This window comes from Chinchilla lanigera, unplaced genomic scaffold (genome assembly GCF_000276665.1).
Source record: "Chinchilla lanigera isolate Chin_1 unplaced genomic scaffold, ChiLan1.0 scaffold00017, whole genome shotgun sequence".
Taxonomy (NCBI): domain Eukaryota; kingdom Metazoa; phylum Chordata; class Mammalia; order Rodentia; family Chinchillidae; genus Chinchilla; species Chinchilla lanigera.
This window is the reverse complement of record NW_004955418.1, coordinates 15828026-15842698: the sequence shown is the minus strand read 5'-3', so window position 1 is coordinate 15842698 and position 14673 is coordinate 15828026. Positions and strand designations below refer to the sequence as shown.

Here is a 14673-nt window from a genome sequence, read left to right as displayed (position 1 = left end):
TCCAACCCAGGTGGACAGAGCTCTGAGTACTGAAGGGGTTGAGGGAGAAGGGTTGAAGTCCAGGGCCCGGCCCAGCTGGGACATCCAACAAGAGCATAAAACTAGATGCTAAAGGCCACACCCTTAGTTTAAAGGTAAACTAGAAATAACCACCCCACACACTGGAAAACTGCATATCAAAAACAAACAAAAACCTAGTCGATTCAAACCTTGGCATTGCATAAAGGAGAATAGGGAAACTTCCTTAGAGAATTTGTAGCTAAAAGCTAATCCTAATAGTGTGTGACAGCTGAACTTACAGTGACCAGGCAGTCCAAAAACCTAAAGCCAATAATGTCATATGAAGTGGTTCCTGGACTGACAGGTAATCTCAGTCACCCCACAGAAACAGATACAAATTCTCTGGAAGGATCCATTTTTGACGGAGGCAACACAAGCTCACAAATACAATTCACAGTGTACGCAAGGAAGCAGGATTCCATGAGGAAGAATCAACAACAAACGATGGAATCAGATACACAAAACCTGCAGTAATCACAGTTGCTAGAACATAAAATATATGTGTTGAATCTCTTTTAAGAACTAGAAGAACTAAAAAATATTAGTATGAATTAAACACTATGAAAACAATCATTTTTACAAAAGATTCAGAAAGGTGGCCAAAATAATGGTGCTTTTGCTAATAATTTCACTGCTGAATTTAGAAGGCTCTTTCACACAACCCTCAACGACCACCTTCAAATCCCCAGAGAAGGAAATGTATCTCAAGCCACAGCACTTGAAGAGCAAAATGCAGTTCAGTGGAGAAGCCTCGGTTATTAAGGCCTCAGTGAAAACCAGCAAAAATATATGAATATCTTCACGATAATGAATCCCTTCCTCTATTCCAAAAAACCCTATTTGTATTTGGGGCCATGACATATGGTTGTATCGGTTGTCCATTGTGCAATGGGACCCAGACCAGGGGCAAATAATAGCTGAATAAAGAGCGTTCTCTCCAGTATTCAAAATTCCCTGGCCCACATATTCTCCCCACAAAGCCTTTTGCTACTCTAAGACAGGGGCTTTAGCCTACTTCATTTTAATACATACTCAGAGATTCCCCTGCTTAGTCTTTAATGTGTATTTCCAAGCTATAGATAGTTATAACCAGAAGCAAGCTTAGAAACCATTGTAAGGCCAAGGTCAGAGCAAGTTAATGGTGGGTCCAGGTAGAACATAACTCAAGCAAGCTAAGCTCTCTCCAAAAAATGAGCATCTGTGACCAGTGAGCTACCAGCTACCCTTTGTTGCTCAGGATTGAGAAGGTTCCCAGGATGTAAGCCTTCCAATTTTAATACCGGAACAACTCAGTAATACCAGAATAAGTTGGTCACCCTGTCTGTCAATCAATCATAGGATTCACCTTGACGCCACTCTTGGTCATCTTGCTGACAGACTCAAAATCTGAAATAATGAAGGCCACCAGGTAGGTGCTCATCTTCACAGTGACATCAAAATGGTCTTCTATGAGTCCTTCAGCAATAGTCACAGATTTCACCTAAAAGCAGAGTAATTCAAATTACCAAGTAACCCAATTCTTCAAAAACACTTAACATATTATAACGAGTCATTTCCCTAACTACCCAACGTAATATTGAAAGCATATGGTATGACATTTCCATAATTCCTTTATAATTTCTCTAATACCTCATTCTAATCTATACATTAGGATTAAACCATTTGATCAATTTCTTTTTCTCTTAATTGAGATATAATTCACATACCACAAAATTCACCTCTTTAAAGTGTGCAATTCACTGGATTTTAGTATATTCATAAAGTTGAACTGCTGAATTCTTTCAAGTAATTCAGATGGTTGCAAACTGACTCATACATGGCACATGTAGAGTGATAACATTGACAGGACAAAGCAAAACTAAGATTCACTGGTTTTGCCCCAACGTGTTCCACTTGTCCTTAACTTGAGGTCTGAGAATTAACTGGAAATGTAATGTCTAGTATACTCCACACTGGACAAATATATAACCATGCACCACCTCAAAAGAACTGCTGTTTTCCTCTGTAAGTGAAAGTAACCTACATCTGGTCTGATCTGCTAAGTTTCTTCCAAACTTTGGCTTGCTTCATGGCACCCAGGGCATTCCAGAAGTGGCTGTGCAGATACAGGGGGGTTGATGAGGTTACAGTCTAAGAGATCCTATATCTGATGCCTCAGAGACAGCAAGTGATGGAGTGAGATACTGGAGAAGTTAACCCTAAGCCCATCTCTATTTCTCAGCCCTCACCTTTCTCCATAACAGCCACCGGCCACAGCTGTGGTGCCTGCTTTTAGTCATCTAAACTGATTCTTCTACATAACCTACGTTTACACTTAAAGGATTCCAAACTGTATTCTTTTTAAATGTCTTCTGTATAATCTACACCAAAATTTCCAGCATACTAATTCAAATTTAAATATGATTCATTCCCGCTCACTGCCTGAACACTTTGCGGTTCCAGTGGCACACAGTACAGTATTTGATTTCCTAGCCCTTTTCCTCTCAACTCGATATCTGCAACCAGAAGTCAGGCTACCCCTATTACATTCGTCAGTGATGGGCTTTCATGTCCAATTGGCACGACTGCATTAGAGATTTTCCTATTCTCAACACGTGGATCCTGGGTACCAGGATTTAGACTCTAGTCAGTGCCTTTAGGGAGTTTCCAGAGCTTCTAGCCTTCTCTCTATGAACCTACAGATTTCTCCACTAATCCTGCATGGTCCTTCAGCCTCTTGCACATCCCCATCCCATCCTGGTTCTTTTATTCTGCTAGATCTATGGCACTCCTCTTTCAGAGTGTGATGGCATACTATTGCTTGGGGGAAATGACTATAATTTGAAAAAGGATACTGTAGTGAGAGTCTCCAAGGGAATAGATTTAATACAGGACACTTGATTTATAGGATTGTTTTATAACATTCACCCAAAAAGTTAAATGCACAAGTGCAAGAGATCCGTTCACATGCTAGAGACCCAAAGAATTCAGCTGAGGCAATATCCTGCATGGCAATGTCCTGCACAAGTCCAGTTGAAGAGCTAAAGCCCACGATGCCTCATGCCAGTCTGTATCAAGAATCTGCACTGGGAAGGGTCAAAAGTCAGTGGTGGAAGCTAGAAAGTCTGTGCCAGTGGGATGAAGGATCTGTGCCAGTCGGCTGAAGGATCTGCATTGAAGCCAAGAAACAATGCTCAAGGTAAGGACCAGAGCTCCCCTAAAGAGAACTGCAGCCATCCTCAGTGATAGCGAGGACTCGAGCTCCTTCAATGACAAGAACAGCTGAGTTCATATCAGGAAAGCTAGTGTGACAAGCTTTTTCAGGAGAATCAACAGCATAGCATCTTCCTCTTCAGTTTTTCTTTTATGCTGTTGGCAACAATCCTCAGCTGGTCCTTCCACACTCAGAACCACGCTGACTCAGTTCAGGTGGGTGTCCCAAGTTGACCATTAGTTAATCCACCACACATATTTTCTATGTGAAATTTATATGAGGAAAGTAGCATAATTGTTTTTTGTCTTCTCCTACTGTAATGGTTAATACTCTGTGACAATTTGAGAAGTTAAGTTTAACTAGCCGGGCTTGGTGGCGCACGCTTGTAATCCCAGCACTTGGGAGGCTGAGGCAGGAGGATTGTTGCGAGTTCAAGACTAGCCTGGGCTACGAAGTGAGTTCAAGGCCAGCTTGAACTGTATAGCAAGACCCTATCTCAAAAGGACAAATAAAGAAGTTTAATGAAGTAACTCATCAGTGCTACATCTTAGGGTGTAGAGGACATGGTCTAGGGAGGCTGTTTATACCCTAGAATGTTGTATTATTGTTGATTGTGTTAACTTGGGAAGTTTAGAAGTTTAACTAAGAGACTCAGCAGGAAGCCAGGGTCTGCACTTTGTAAACAACCTGAGCCTGTGCAAGAGGGCATGTTGATGGTATGAGTGCTACACTTGCGCTACGGCAGATAGCCTGCGTACAATATAAGGGAGAGAAAAAGGCTTGTTCTCTCCACCCTTTTTGCTCCTGTTGCTTTTGCTGTGTTCCACCACCATGAACTGTTGCCCCTCTGCTGTACCACCCTGCCTTGGAGCCAGCTGATTATGGACTGAAACCTCCACAAACTGTGAGCTAAATAAACCCTTTCCTGTTTAACTTTGGGTGTCAGGTACTTTGTCTCAGCAATGAGAAAAGTAACTAGAAGACAGAGTTGGGAACAGGGAGCAATGTTCTTGACTAATAGTTTATAAAACAGCACTTTTACTAGAGGACAGACCTTTAGGAGGGGCCATAAGGGACCCTTAAGGTGAGTAAGGGCTTTAAGGGTGAGAAGTTGGTACATGGCTGTCAGTGTTCTTTCATGTGACGACTTCCCTGGCCATTACAGGGATAAAGCTAGACACCATTTAAGACTCTGCACAAACCCCACTGCACTCCTACTTTCATCCACAGTAAGCTTCTCTGAACAAAGCATGTTCTTGTGGGCTTGGTGCACACCAGCTGCAGAGAATCCACACTGATGCAGGTTAAGCTCCCACATCGTGGGATATTGACACTGATGAGTAATTTTTTTCATTGACCTTGGTCATCTCACTACTTTTAAAAATCAGAGGAGATACTATCCACATCTGCTTTAAAATTGGACAGTATTGCCTTTTCTTATGGGAGATATCCATCTATTATTATTTAAAATTCAGCATCATGACATTCTCTGAGAAGATTGTTTTCTTTTCTCTGTCTGTCCCATTTTGCAATATAAATTGTATAGTTGTTATTACTAGTAGTATATACTACATGGAAATTACCAAAAGAACCTATAGACTAGAAATATGGCCTTCTTTGACAAAACATTCTCTTTAAAACCCTCTTAAAAGATCACATAAGGAAGTAAGAATCAAAGTGTTTTGCAAAGGGCAAGAATCCTTTAAATCCCACCCAAATTCTTTACTCAATTTCCCTCTAATCAGCATTGATCACCTGGAATGTCATTCTTCCTGAAACTTTGAATTTTTTAGGGGCAATTTTTTCTTTGACTATAAATACATTGTACTTTAACACAAACAAATGCATAGGCCAGAAATGAAAAAGAAAACTTAGCAACTACTTGTGAGGGGATAATACAAAACAAAATCGAATGGATGGTAACTGTTCCAGGGGGTAGTGGGAGCCACAGCGAATTCCCAGATTTTCCTGTGAACGGACACACACTTCAGACTCACCAAAGGCATGTTGGAGATGGCCACGTGCCTTGGCTCCCTTCTGATCCTGATGGCGAAACTCGCTTTGAAGGCAGGTTCATCAAAACAGGGAAAGGCCATTCTAGCTGCAATGGGTTCAAACTGTGTGGAGGCAAGCACCCTGCAATCACAGAAAGGGAAGTAAAATTGAGCATGAGGCACCAGAGTCTCCAAAATCAGTGTTCACTTTTTTTAACTTCTGAAGTTAATATATGACCGATGGATTTCATTACTCAATGGGTATTTTTAAAACATAAAAGAAAAAAGTACTTCATATGACAAATGCTTGTATAAACTAAGTTAAAAGACACCTAAACCACTGGGGAGATTTCTAGAAAAATATCTGAGGAAGAGTTAAGAGTTAATACCCTAAAAATTAGTGAATTCTTAAAACATTAATAAGAAAATACCCAGTGACCAGGTGGAATCTTAGGCAAAGGTCATAAATAGGCAATTTACAAAAGAAATACCCATTAATAACCACATCAAAAGTTTCTCAACTTTCAGTGATATAAATAAGAAAGAGTCCATGCTAATACATAGCATTGATTAGTGGTGAAAAAATACAGAAGTTTGTTGATTCTTTGACTTACCAATTTTATTTCTAGGGATTATAAAAAATGATTTACAAGAACATTCATCAAATTATTTCTGACACTGAAAAGTTGGACACAATTTCCACACTTGGGAGACTAGTTACATAAATTAATACATAAACATATTTCAATAAAACCATGAAAGTCATGCGTAATGATAGTGATTGACATAAAACATCTTTCCAGGATATTAAAAATGTTTAAAATTCTCTTGTAAAACAGGTAGTAAAATGCATAGATAACATGCAAATCTGGAGATAAGTCTGAAAGAATATAACCCTGAAGCAGGAGTAGTGGTTCTTCGTGGGGGCTTTGTTTGGCACACACTTTACTTTTTAAATATTCTTTTTGTAGCATCTGACCTCTCAACTTGATAAAATAATATCAAATCAATATAATCTACTAAGAAATTTTGATGTTAAAATCTAGCATAAAATTTCTCAAATTCATCTGCTCATTAGAAAAAATATATATCTTCTCCTTAAAACAGGACCAAAACAAGACAATGGAAATCTCTAACAAGGTTTTAACTGAAAATGTTTCTCCTAGTGGGCAGTATGAGCTGAACCGTGTCCCCTCAAATGGTATTTTGATGTCTTTAACTCCACTGTCTTTCTTATTTGGAAACAGAGTGTCTACACAGATGAAATAAAGTTAAGATGAGGCCCTCAGGCTAGGCCTTCACCCAATATGTCTCGCACTGGTGGGGTCCAAGCCTTGTAAGGGTTAAGTTGCTGATTGCAGTGCTCTCTGGATTCACAGACTCTACAGACAACATAAGGCTCTCACTCAAAGGATTTAAGAGTACTAAAACTGCCAACCTGAGAGATCAAACAGTTTCTTAATTGGCAAGATTCACTGTCTTTGTTCTAACTTCTCAAGGCCTGCTCATGTTCATGGGCTTTTGCTTCAGATGTGCCCTGCACTTCTCTGCACACAACCTGCTTCAAAACCCAACACTGGCTGTCCAGAGAAGTCTTTGTCTTAGCTCCTATGGAGTTATGACTTTCTGGACTCCCACAAAACTGTACTATTTGTCTCTTTTATTAAAACCTTCACTGTAACTCATTTTAGGGGATTGGGGACTCAAGCCAAGTCCTCGATATGGCACCCTGATAAAATGATGAAAATATGGACACAAGGAAAGATAGAGGGAGCAGTCGTGTTGTGGCACAGCAGTGATGCAGTTGACAGGCAAGGAGGGACAGAGCCAAATGGCCACCACCAGATGCTAGGAAGAAACAAGAAGAACTGAATCCAGAGTCCGAAAGAACTGAGTGTTCTGACCCCTCGATTTCAGATTTCTTGTCTCCAAAACTTTGAGAAAATAAATGCCCCTTTCCCCACTTTTTATGGTCCTGGAGACTGAACCTAGTATCTCTGCACCTTGCTGTTTCCCCAACTCTTTAAAATTTTCTGTATTTTTATTTTTAGACAGGGTCTTACTAAGTTGTTAAGTTGACCAGGAAACTTGTGACCCTCCTTCCTCTGCCTCACAGAGTGCTAGGAATATAGGCACACAGCACCATGCTGGCATTCTGTCTGCTTTTTTGTTTTTTTATTTTTTTGTTTTTGTTTTTGTTTTTTTTTTTTTTGGTTTTTCTCCGGTACCGGGAATCGAACTCACAACCTTGCGCTTGCCAGGCAGGCACTGTGCCGCTGAGCTAAATCCCCAGCCCCGCTGTCTGCTTTTATAAAGAGGCACAGTTTCTGGTACTTTATTACCACAATCCTAGGAAACCAACGCATAACAAAAAGAATTAGAAATACTTAGTATGCCTCAAATCTAATTCAATAAACAAAGAGATAGCTGTCTGATAGAGCAGGAGGAAAGGCAACCTTTTTAATATAAAATGGAAAATGAGATTTTAAAAAGCAAGGAAAAAATACTGGTCATTTTTAACATTATAAAGAAAATGCAAAAAAACAACACCAAAGAGAGCTTTAAAAGCAAACAATGTAAAATAATATAATACGGGCAGCACTTGAAACTTAAGAATGTTTAACTTACCTCACTTCCCCCTTCTTGGTTCTGTAGGTGCTTTTATAGAATCCATGGAACGTCTCAGACAGATTGGCAGCATAGTCAATGACAATTGTATACGGAAGCCCAACGAGGAGGGGCTCAAGGGCTAAAAGAGCAACTTGTTCATAAGGGGGATATTCCAGGACCCTCAGTGATTCTTCCGCTGGCTGCTGTCCCGCTCCTCTCCTGAGGGTGGCTTTAGAAATTTGCAGGTTGTGACTATGCAGGACAATGGCACTAGTGGGCTGGCTGGCTGTGACTTCTATTTCCGTGGTGCCCCTGAAAGTGAGCGTGCTGAGGTTTGCATGGATCATGAGATCATAATGAACTGGGACGACATACTCAGGAAGTCGCATTTTGTTCCAAGGAAATGGAGATCCATCGCTAGCTTCTGGAGATGCAGTGTCACTGTTCTGACACCATGAAAGAGTTGACACGGCTAAGAGAGTCAGTAGTGAGGGAAGCGGAAATGGCATGCTTGCAAGTGGCCACCTCAGAACCAGAGGCTCCATCTTCCTGCCCAAACTGCCTAGAACCAGAAATGTATAAAAGCAGAATGAAAAGTCATTAAAGTGTTATCAAATACCTTCTATCATGATTTATCTACCCGGCTTTAACAGATATAGATACAAACTTCCAAAAGTACTAGGTATTTTCCTGAAAGTAAAATTACCTTCCTTATGTTATCCATCAACAGAGAAGAGAACGTAACGGTTAGTAACAATACTAATACCTGTTGGAATGCACCATTTGTCTTTCAGTGGTTAATGTTAGCAGCCGGGTTCTTTGTCAAATGCAGTAGAACAAGTTATAGTTGATGAAGGCAAAAGACAAATTATTAGAAGATGCCAAGTAATTCAATCATGGTTCAAGAGTTGCAGGAATTTGGGGAAACTAGGTTCATAAACAGGCAAAGATGGGCAACAGAAAGCACATCGGGGGAGCATCTGATGGAAGACCCTCACTGGCACTGTACCTCATTAGAAGTTGTCTACTGTTCCAGGAATCAGGGGCTCCCGTTCCTGTGTCCTGACTAGAATGAGGTCCCCACTGCCCCTGCAACTCTGCATCATTTTTTTGAGCTTCAAGTACCCACTCTGAAGTCTCACGTCTGAACTGAGGTGGTGTCCACAGTACCAAGGAGGGGAGCAGAGGCAGTACGGGATGTGCTTCTCAGCTTCAGTGGTGGGAGGCAGGACCTGGTTACTAGCAAGCCTCACAAAGGAGAGAATTTATAAAGCACAGGAAGCACGGGAAAGAGACTTAGATGTTGAACAGTGAGGAAGGCAAAAGGCAAGCATCCACAGCAGCGACCTTCAATCACATGAGTGCCTTTGTCAAATTGCTATGCCAAAAGTTAATTTAATATTTATTTATCCAAGAGTGACTTAAAGAGTTCAGGGTGCTTGTCACAATAATTTGTGACAAACTTATCAACCACCAGGATTCTCTCTCAACAAATAGGTATTGAGACCTACTATACATGAGACTGTGTGCTGAGTATCCGTGTAGAATATAGTAACACAGGTCACGGGCATTGCCCTTGAGGACTTCAAACTCGAGGAGGACAGAAAACATTTACGCACAAATAATAACACATGGTACAGAAACATAGAGGACTGTAAGGATAACAAGGACAGGTGCTACTGCGAAGAGTGGAATGCTATTTCCACAGCGAGTGATTCTGCCTCTAGTGACTCTGCAGGGTCCTCATTCAAGACCAGCCTCTGGGTGGCTGGAAGGACAGGCTGATTTGGAAATGAAGTGGAGTCTTGGAAGAATTGCAGGTGGAGTAACCAGGGTAGGAACTAAAGCACAAAGGGAGGAAATAGACAACTGGATGTGGACAGAAGGGACCCTCCAAAGACTTGAAGGAGAATGGTTATTCTCAAGGGAAGGAGGGAAATGATTCCAAGGTAATGCTCAAAGCATGCTGGAAGTCATGCTGCGGACCATATGTTGCACTTCATTTTAAAAGGCAAGGGATATAAAACCAATGTGAATTTTAAGAGTTGGAAATTTATGCTCGGAGAATCAGGCATAATTCTTTTCTTATACACAAACACAGCTCTCTAATGGATGCTTGCCAGGAGGGACTCCTATTAAGGGAGCTCAGATAATTTGTTCTAATTCCCTCAAATTCCTTTGACCCGTACACATTCAGACTATATAAGAAAAGTAGTAATCCTGAATTGCAGATTTCTTGAAAGGATTACAGTACACAGAATTTTCCCTTTCTAAGATGTGAGTGGTTCTCAACTATGGCATGTATTACCTAGGAAGTTTTCCAAATTCCTGATGCCCAAATCCTTATGGACAATAATTAAACTGAAATCTCTGTTGATAAGATCAACAAATCCTTTTTAATATCCCAGAGATTCTACTGAGAGGCCAGGGTTGAGAACTTCCATCATAATCCTTGTCACGTCTGGCTTTATCTCCTAAGCCCTGCATGTCCGGACACTACTTCAGAGCAATACCTGATGTGCGCCCTCCCCTCCGCACTCACTGCCTATCCATCTCCCTTGCCCAATACACAGCCAAAAGCACCTAGTCCCCCCTAGACAGGAAGGATAAATCCACCTCAGAGGTCAAGCTGGAGACTTCACCACCCCAGTTCAAAATGCACCACCCAGAGGAAAAAGAAAGGAGATGTGAACAGGGGAAACAGGTTTCCAAGTGCTTTGCTTGTTTTTTTCTGTCTTTTTGCCTGGAAATCAACTAAGGGATGCTTCTAGCCATGGAGAAGGGGAGCAATTTAGAGAAGAAGAACAATCTTTAAATACCACCATGGTAACGAGTGTCTGCCTCTATCTCTTCAAGCAGAATTCTAGGGGAGGGACAAATGAATTTCCCTTGAAGTTGGGGACCAGAAAGCAAAGGGAACCTGTGTACTGTTTCTATCTGGAATTCCTGGCAGCAGCGACTTACTGGGTACTGCCCTTGCTCCAAGAAAACAGACAGCTCTGTGAACAGGGCAAGGTTCACGCCTGTGAGTGCTCTAGGAGTCCTCCAGTAGTCCAATAAAAGCTCTCAAAATTCCAAGGGCCCCTGGACTGACAGAAAGGCTCATAGGCTGCTGCAGGGATGGGTGATGGGGCTTCACATCAAAGACTTTGCAAGTTTTGCTCCATGATGAGGCCAAAGAGAATATGGTGTTATCTCAAGGGGGTTTTCAATCCAGAAAGCCAAACAGGAATGCGATATAGACAGCCTAAATGTCCGAATGTATTTACCCACATTCAATGCATAAATGAACCAAACTTCCGTAAGTACTAGGTCTTTCCTAAAAGGAAAATTACCTACACTGTATTGATTTAGCAAGCAGGAAGAATTTTACAGTTGGCAACAAGCATTTTAATGCACTCCATTCAGTATTCTATTGAATCCTGGGCAGAGTCTATCTTCAAACCTGTAACATTTTAGTGGACTTAATTTTTTATATGTCTGTTTCTCTTTACTAAATTATAAGCTCCTCAAGGCAAAGATCCTGTCTTATTGATGTGGTACATCACAGGCATTCACTGAATGCTTGAGACTGAGTCATTGAGATGCAGTTTCCTCTTCTAAGTCATCAAGAGGAGCAATTTCCCTAAAACATAGTTTTTCAGCCCCCACCCCGCCCCCTGCTTCCTGTAGGCTGGGACACCAAAGCTGCGTTGTATCTTAAATAGCCCCACCCATATGCATCCTAGGACTCACTACGGACTCTGGGTGTTTCCCAAAAGTGCCCAAACCTCTCTCTATCCACATCTTTCCTCAAGGGTTCTCTCTACAACAACTTTCTCCAGTCATTCAACGTCCAATTCAAATGAGGCATTTGTGGGAACTCTTCTTTGAATATTCCAGGCTGAGGTGAATTATTCTTCCTTTGAAACTCACACTTCCATGTTCTTTTTATCACATCTTACTACGCCCTGCCTTGTGATCCTATGCATCGCTGTACTTCCCGCAGCACCCGGAACTACGTCTTGCACATAAGCAGGACTCGAGCAAAACCGTGCTGTGATTTCTGTATATCACAGATGAAATTCTCTTGTGATCCCTTACAATCTGTGATCATATTCCAGTGTGTTTAGCTCTTTCCTCAAAACATAAGCTCTTTTTATCTGGTTTTGCTTCTACTGCTAAGCTTGAAACAAAGCATTTCACAGTTCTAGATGTTCTCTAGGAGTCAAGTTTTTTTATTAATTCTCCAAAATGAATGCAACTCAAAACAAGGGCTCGCAGAACCAGTATATGCAGTGCCTTCCCAAGAAAAGTGCAACTTTTCTGGAAGTTATATTCCAATAACCCCTAAAGGAACAGAATCAAAGATAGAACTAACATTTGCTATGCACCTACAGAGTGCCAGGCACTGCACATGTGTGTCCCGCCTCTCCTGTGGGCTGTAATTCCCATTTTGGAGGTGGTGAAACTGAAACAAAGAAACATTCATGTAAGGCAGCCAAGTTCACAGGAAGGAGTATGCAAGTGCGATTATAGCCTGTGTGGTTACATACTGACACATTTCATACCTGGCCAGGTTCTCTTAAACCTTCCTCTTTCCGCTGTCTCATTTCCCATGGGATACTACTCATTTTTCCTTTGCATGTTCCCCAGACTCCCAAGGCACACCGGTTTATTTAAGAACTCCAAGAATTAGCCTCTGCTATTTTTCTACAAATGTGAAGATATACTCTCTCTCTCTCACACACACACACACACACACACACGCATACATAATTATAGATGTGTACTGCACATACAGACAAGAGAGAAAACCTGAGTTCTCGCTCAGCCACGTCCTACGTGACCTTGGGAAGTTATTTAACCCCACTTTCATTTTCATTATGTGTGAAACTAGATAATAAACCTGGCACCTCCCTCCTAGGAATGTTGTAAAGATTTAAAAGTTCAAAGAATTTCATTTATTCCACAAATATTTATTTAGGGTCCATTCTATGACTTGTATTGTTGAATACCAGCAATACTAGACAGTGAAGGTCCCTGTATCACATGAGGGGTAGCTTTTTAATATGTTTACATTAATCTATGTCTACATGGCCGATGGTTGTATGTGTGTGTATGTATTCCTTCATATACACACACATACACACACACACACACACACACTAAAAGAGTCATATTGGGGCATGGTAGTACATTTCTGTAATGCTAGCATTGTGGGAGGCTGAGGCAGGAGGATGGAGAATTCAAACCTAGCCTGGGCACTTAGTAGCTTGGTGGAATCCTGTTTCAAAGTAGGAAAAAAGGGAGGGGAGGCTGGGAATGCAGATCAGTGCAAAGGCCATGGGTTCAATCCACTACTAGAAAAAGAGAGAGAATAACAACAGGCCAATGTCACTGTGAAGACGGCTTTCCCATGAGACTTAAAGGACAAAGCAGAAGGAAAGTGTCCACAGAAGAGGCACGGCACACATATTCACAGGCAGGCTGAGGCAGTAGAAAGCCCAGCTCAGGAAGCCCAGCGAACAGGAAATGCAGTGTGGGGAGGGGTGGCACCTGGCGAGGCAGGCGGAAGTCAGACCCACAGGGCCCTGCAGGCTTGTTAAGGATTAGCGACGCGTCCTAAGGGCCAGGAGAACCCACTAGAAGGGCTTAGAGTTAAGTCTTAGGATCCGATGCACTTTTCAATAAAATCGCTTTGGCTGCTGAATAGAGGGTAGAAAACAGCAAAAGTGGAGTTAGTTTCAGCAGCCACTCAAGGTAGGCTAGCGCCACGGGGGCGTGGCTTTGAGAATGGATTCACTGTGCGTGGGGGCGGGGGGTGCCCGAAAGTGGGGGTGAAGGACAGAACAGTGGACATCAGACGCAGCTACCTTTTCTAGAATGAAATCTGGCGTTTAGGGGTACCTTTTTTGGAGACGGAGATTTTAAACCGAGAGAAAGAATCTTACATTCACTTTAAAAAATGTTTAATTCATGATGCCTCCGAGATATCCAAGAGAAAATTTCAGGCAGGCAGTTGAATACAGGTTTACACCACAGAGGTAAAGGTTTTAAAGAACTTTCTCATACTTGACTGTATTCCTTACAGCCTTAAAAAGGGTTTTCCTTTTTGACATCTCACCAGATTACTGTTCACAGTCAGTCTCTTCAGTGAATCTTCCTCGGGCTGCTCTTGGTAACACCTAACCTTCCCCACGCCCGGAAGAAGTCCGGTTATATCCTGCTTCTCTTTTTAGACACAAACGCAACAGAGGTCACAACAGCAAAGCAAAGTTTTCTGAACAACGAAGTGAATTCAAAAGCACTGAAAATAACTTGCCACTACTAAAGAATGATTTAAATGTAGAACTAATTTGAATTTAGAAAAAAATACCAGAAGTTTCCATTGAGGCCCACGTGAAAATGGGCCACTCCTCAGCACACTTCCACATCCTTGGGGGTGATGGCGACGTGCCAATTTTTTACAAAAACATTTTTTTCGGTTGTTGACCACATCCTGATCAACGGAAAACACAACATTTCTTTTTGAACTAGTTCTACAGGGAGAACTTGCATCCAGACCCTAAAGGAAGTGTGCGCTTGTCCCTGCCTCCTACCAAATTAAGTCCAGGCCTCGCTGGCTAGTGAGTGGCCTGGTCGGGAAGCTTTGATTTTGCTCAGGCGGGAGCGCTGGGCCTGAACCAAACCCGGGCAGAGTCAGCAGCGCGTGGGAGAGGATCGCCGAGAGCAGCAGGGAGGAGGCTGATCTTTAGGGCACGTACCCGGGACCTCCGAGCACCCCAGCCCCTGCCCCGAGCTCAGCCTGAAGCCCGGTTCCCCGGAGCTGCGCCC

General features: G+C 42.1%; 1 protein-coding gene across 1 annotated transcript in view; it reads right to left on the bottom strand.

The window, feature by feature from the left end:
- Window positions 1-14673, bottom strand: part of Erap1 (endoplasmic reticulum aminopeptidase 1) — a gene marked incomplete in the record, with an annotated part of 32161 nt that overhangs the window by 17022 nt on the left and 466 nt on the right. Inside the window, 3 exon segments of the mRNA XM_013513048.1 lie at window positions 1406-1540; window positions 5251-5389; window positions 7876-8419. Of these exon segments, the coding sequence (XP_013368502.1) occupies window positions 1406-1540; window positions 5251-5389; window positions 7876-8402 (801 nt within the window).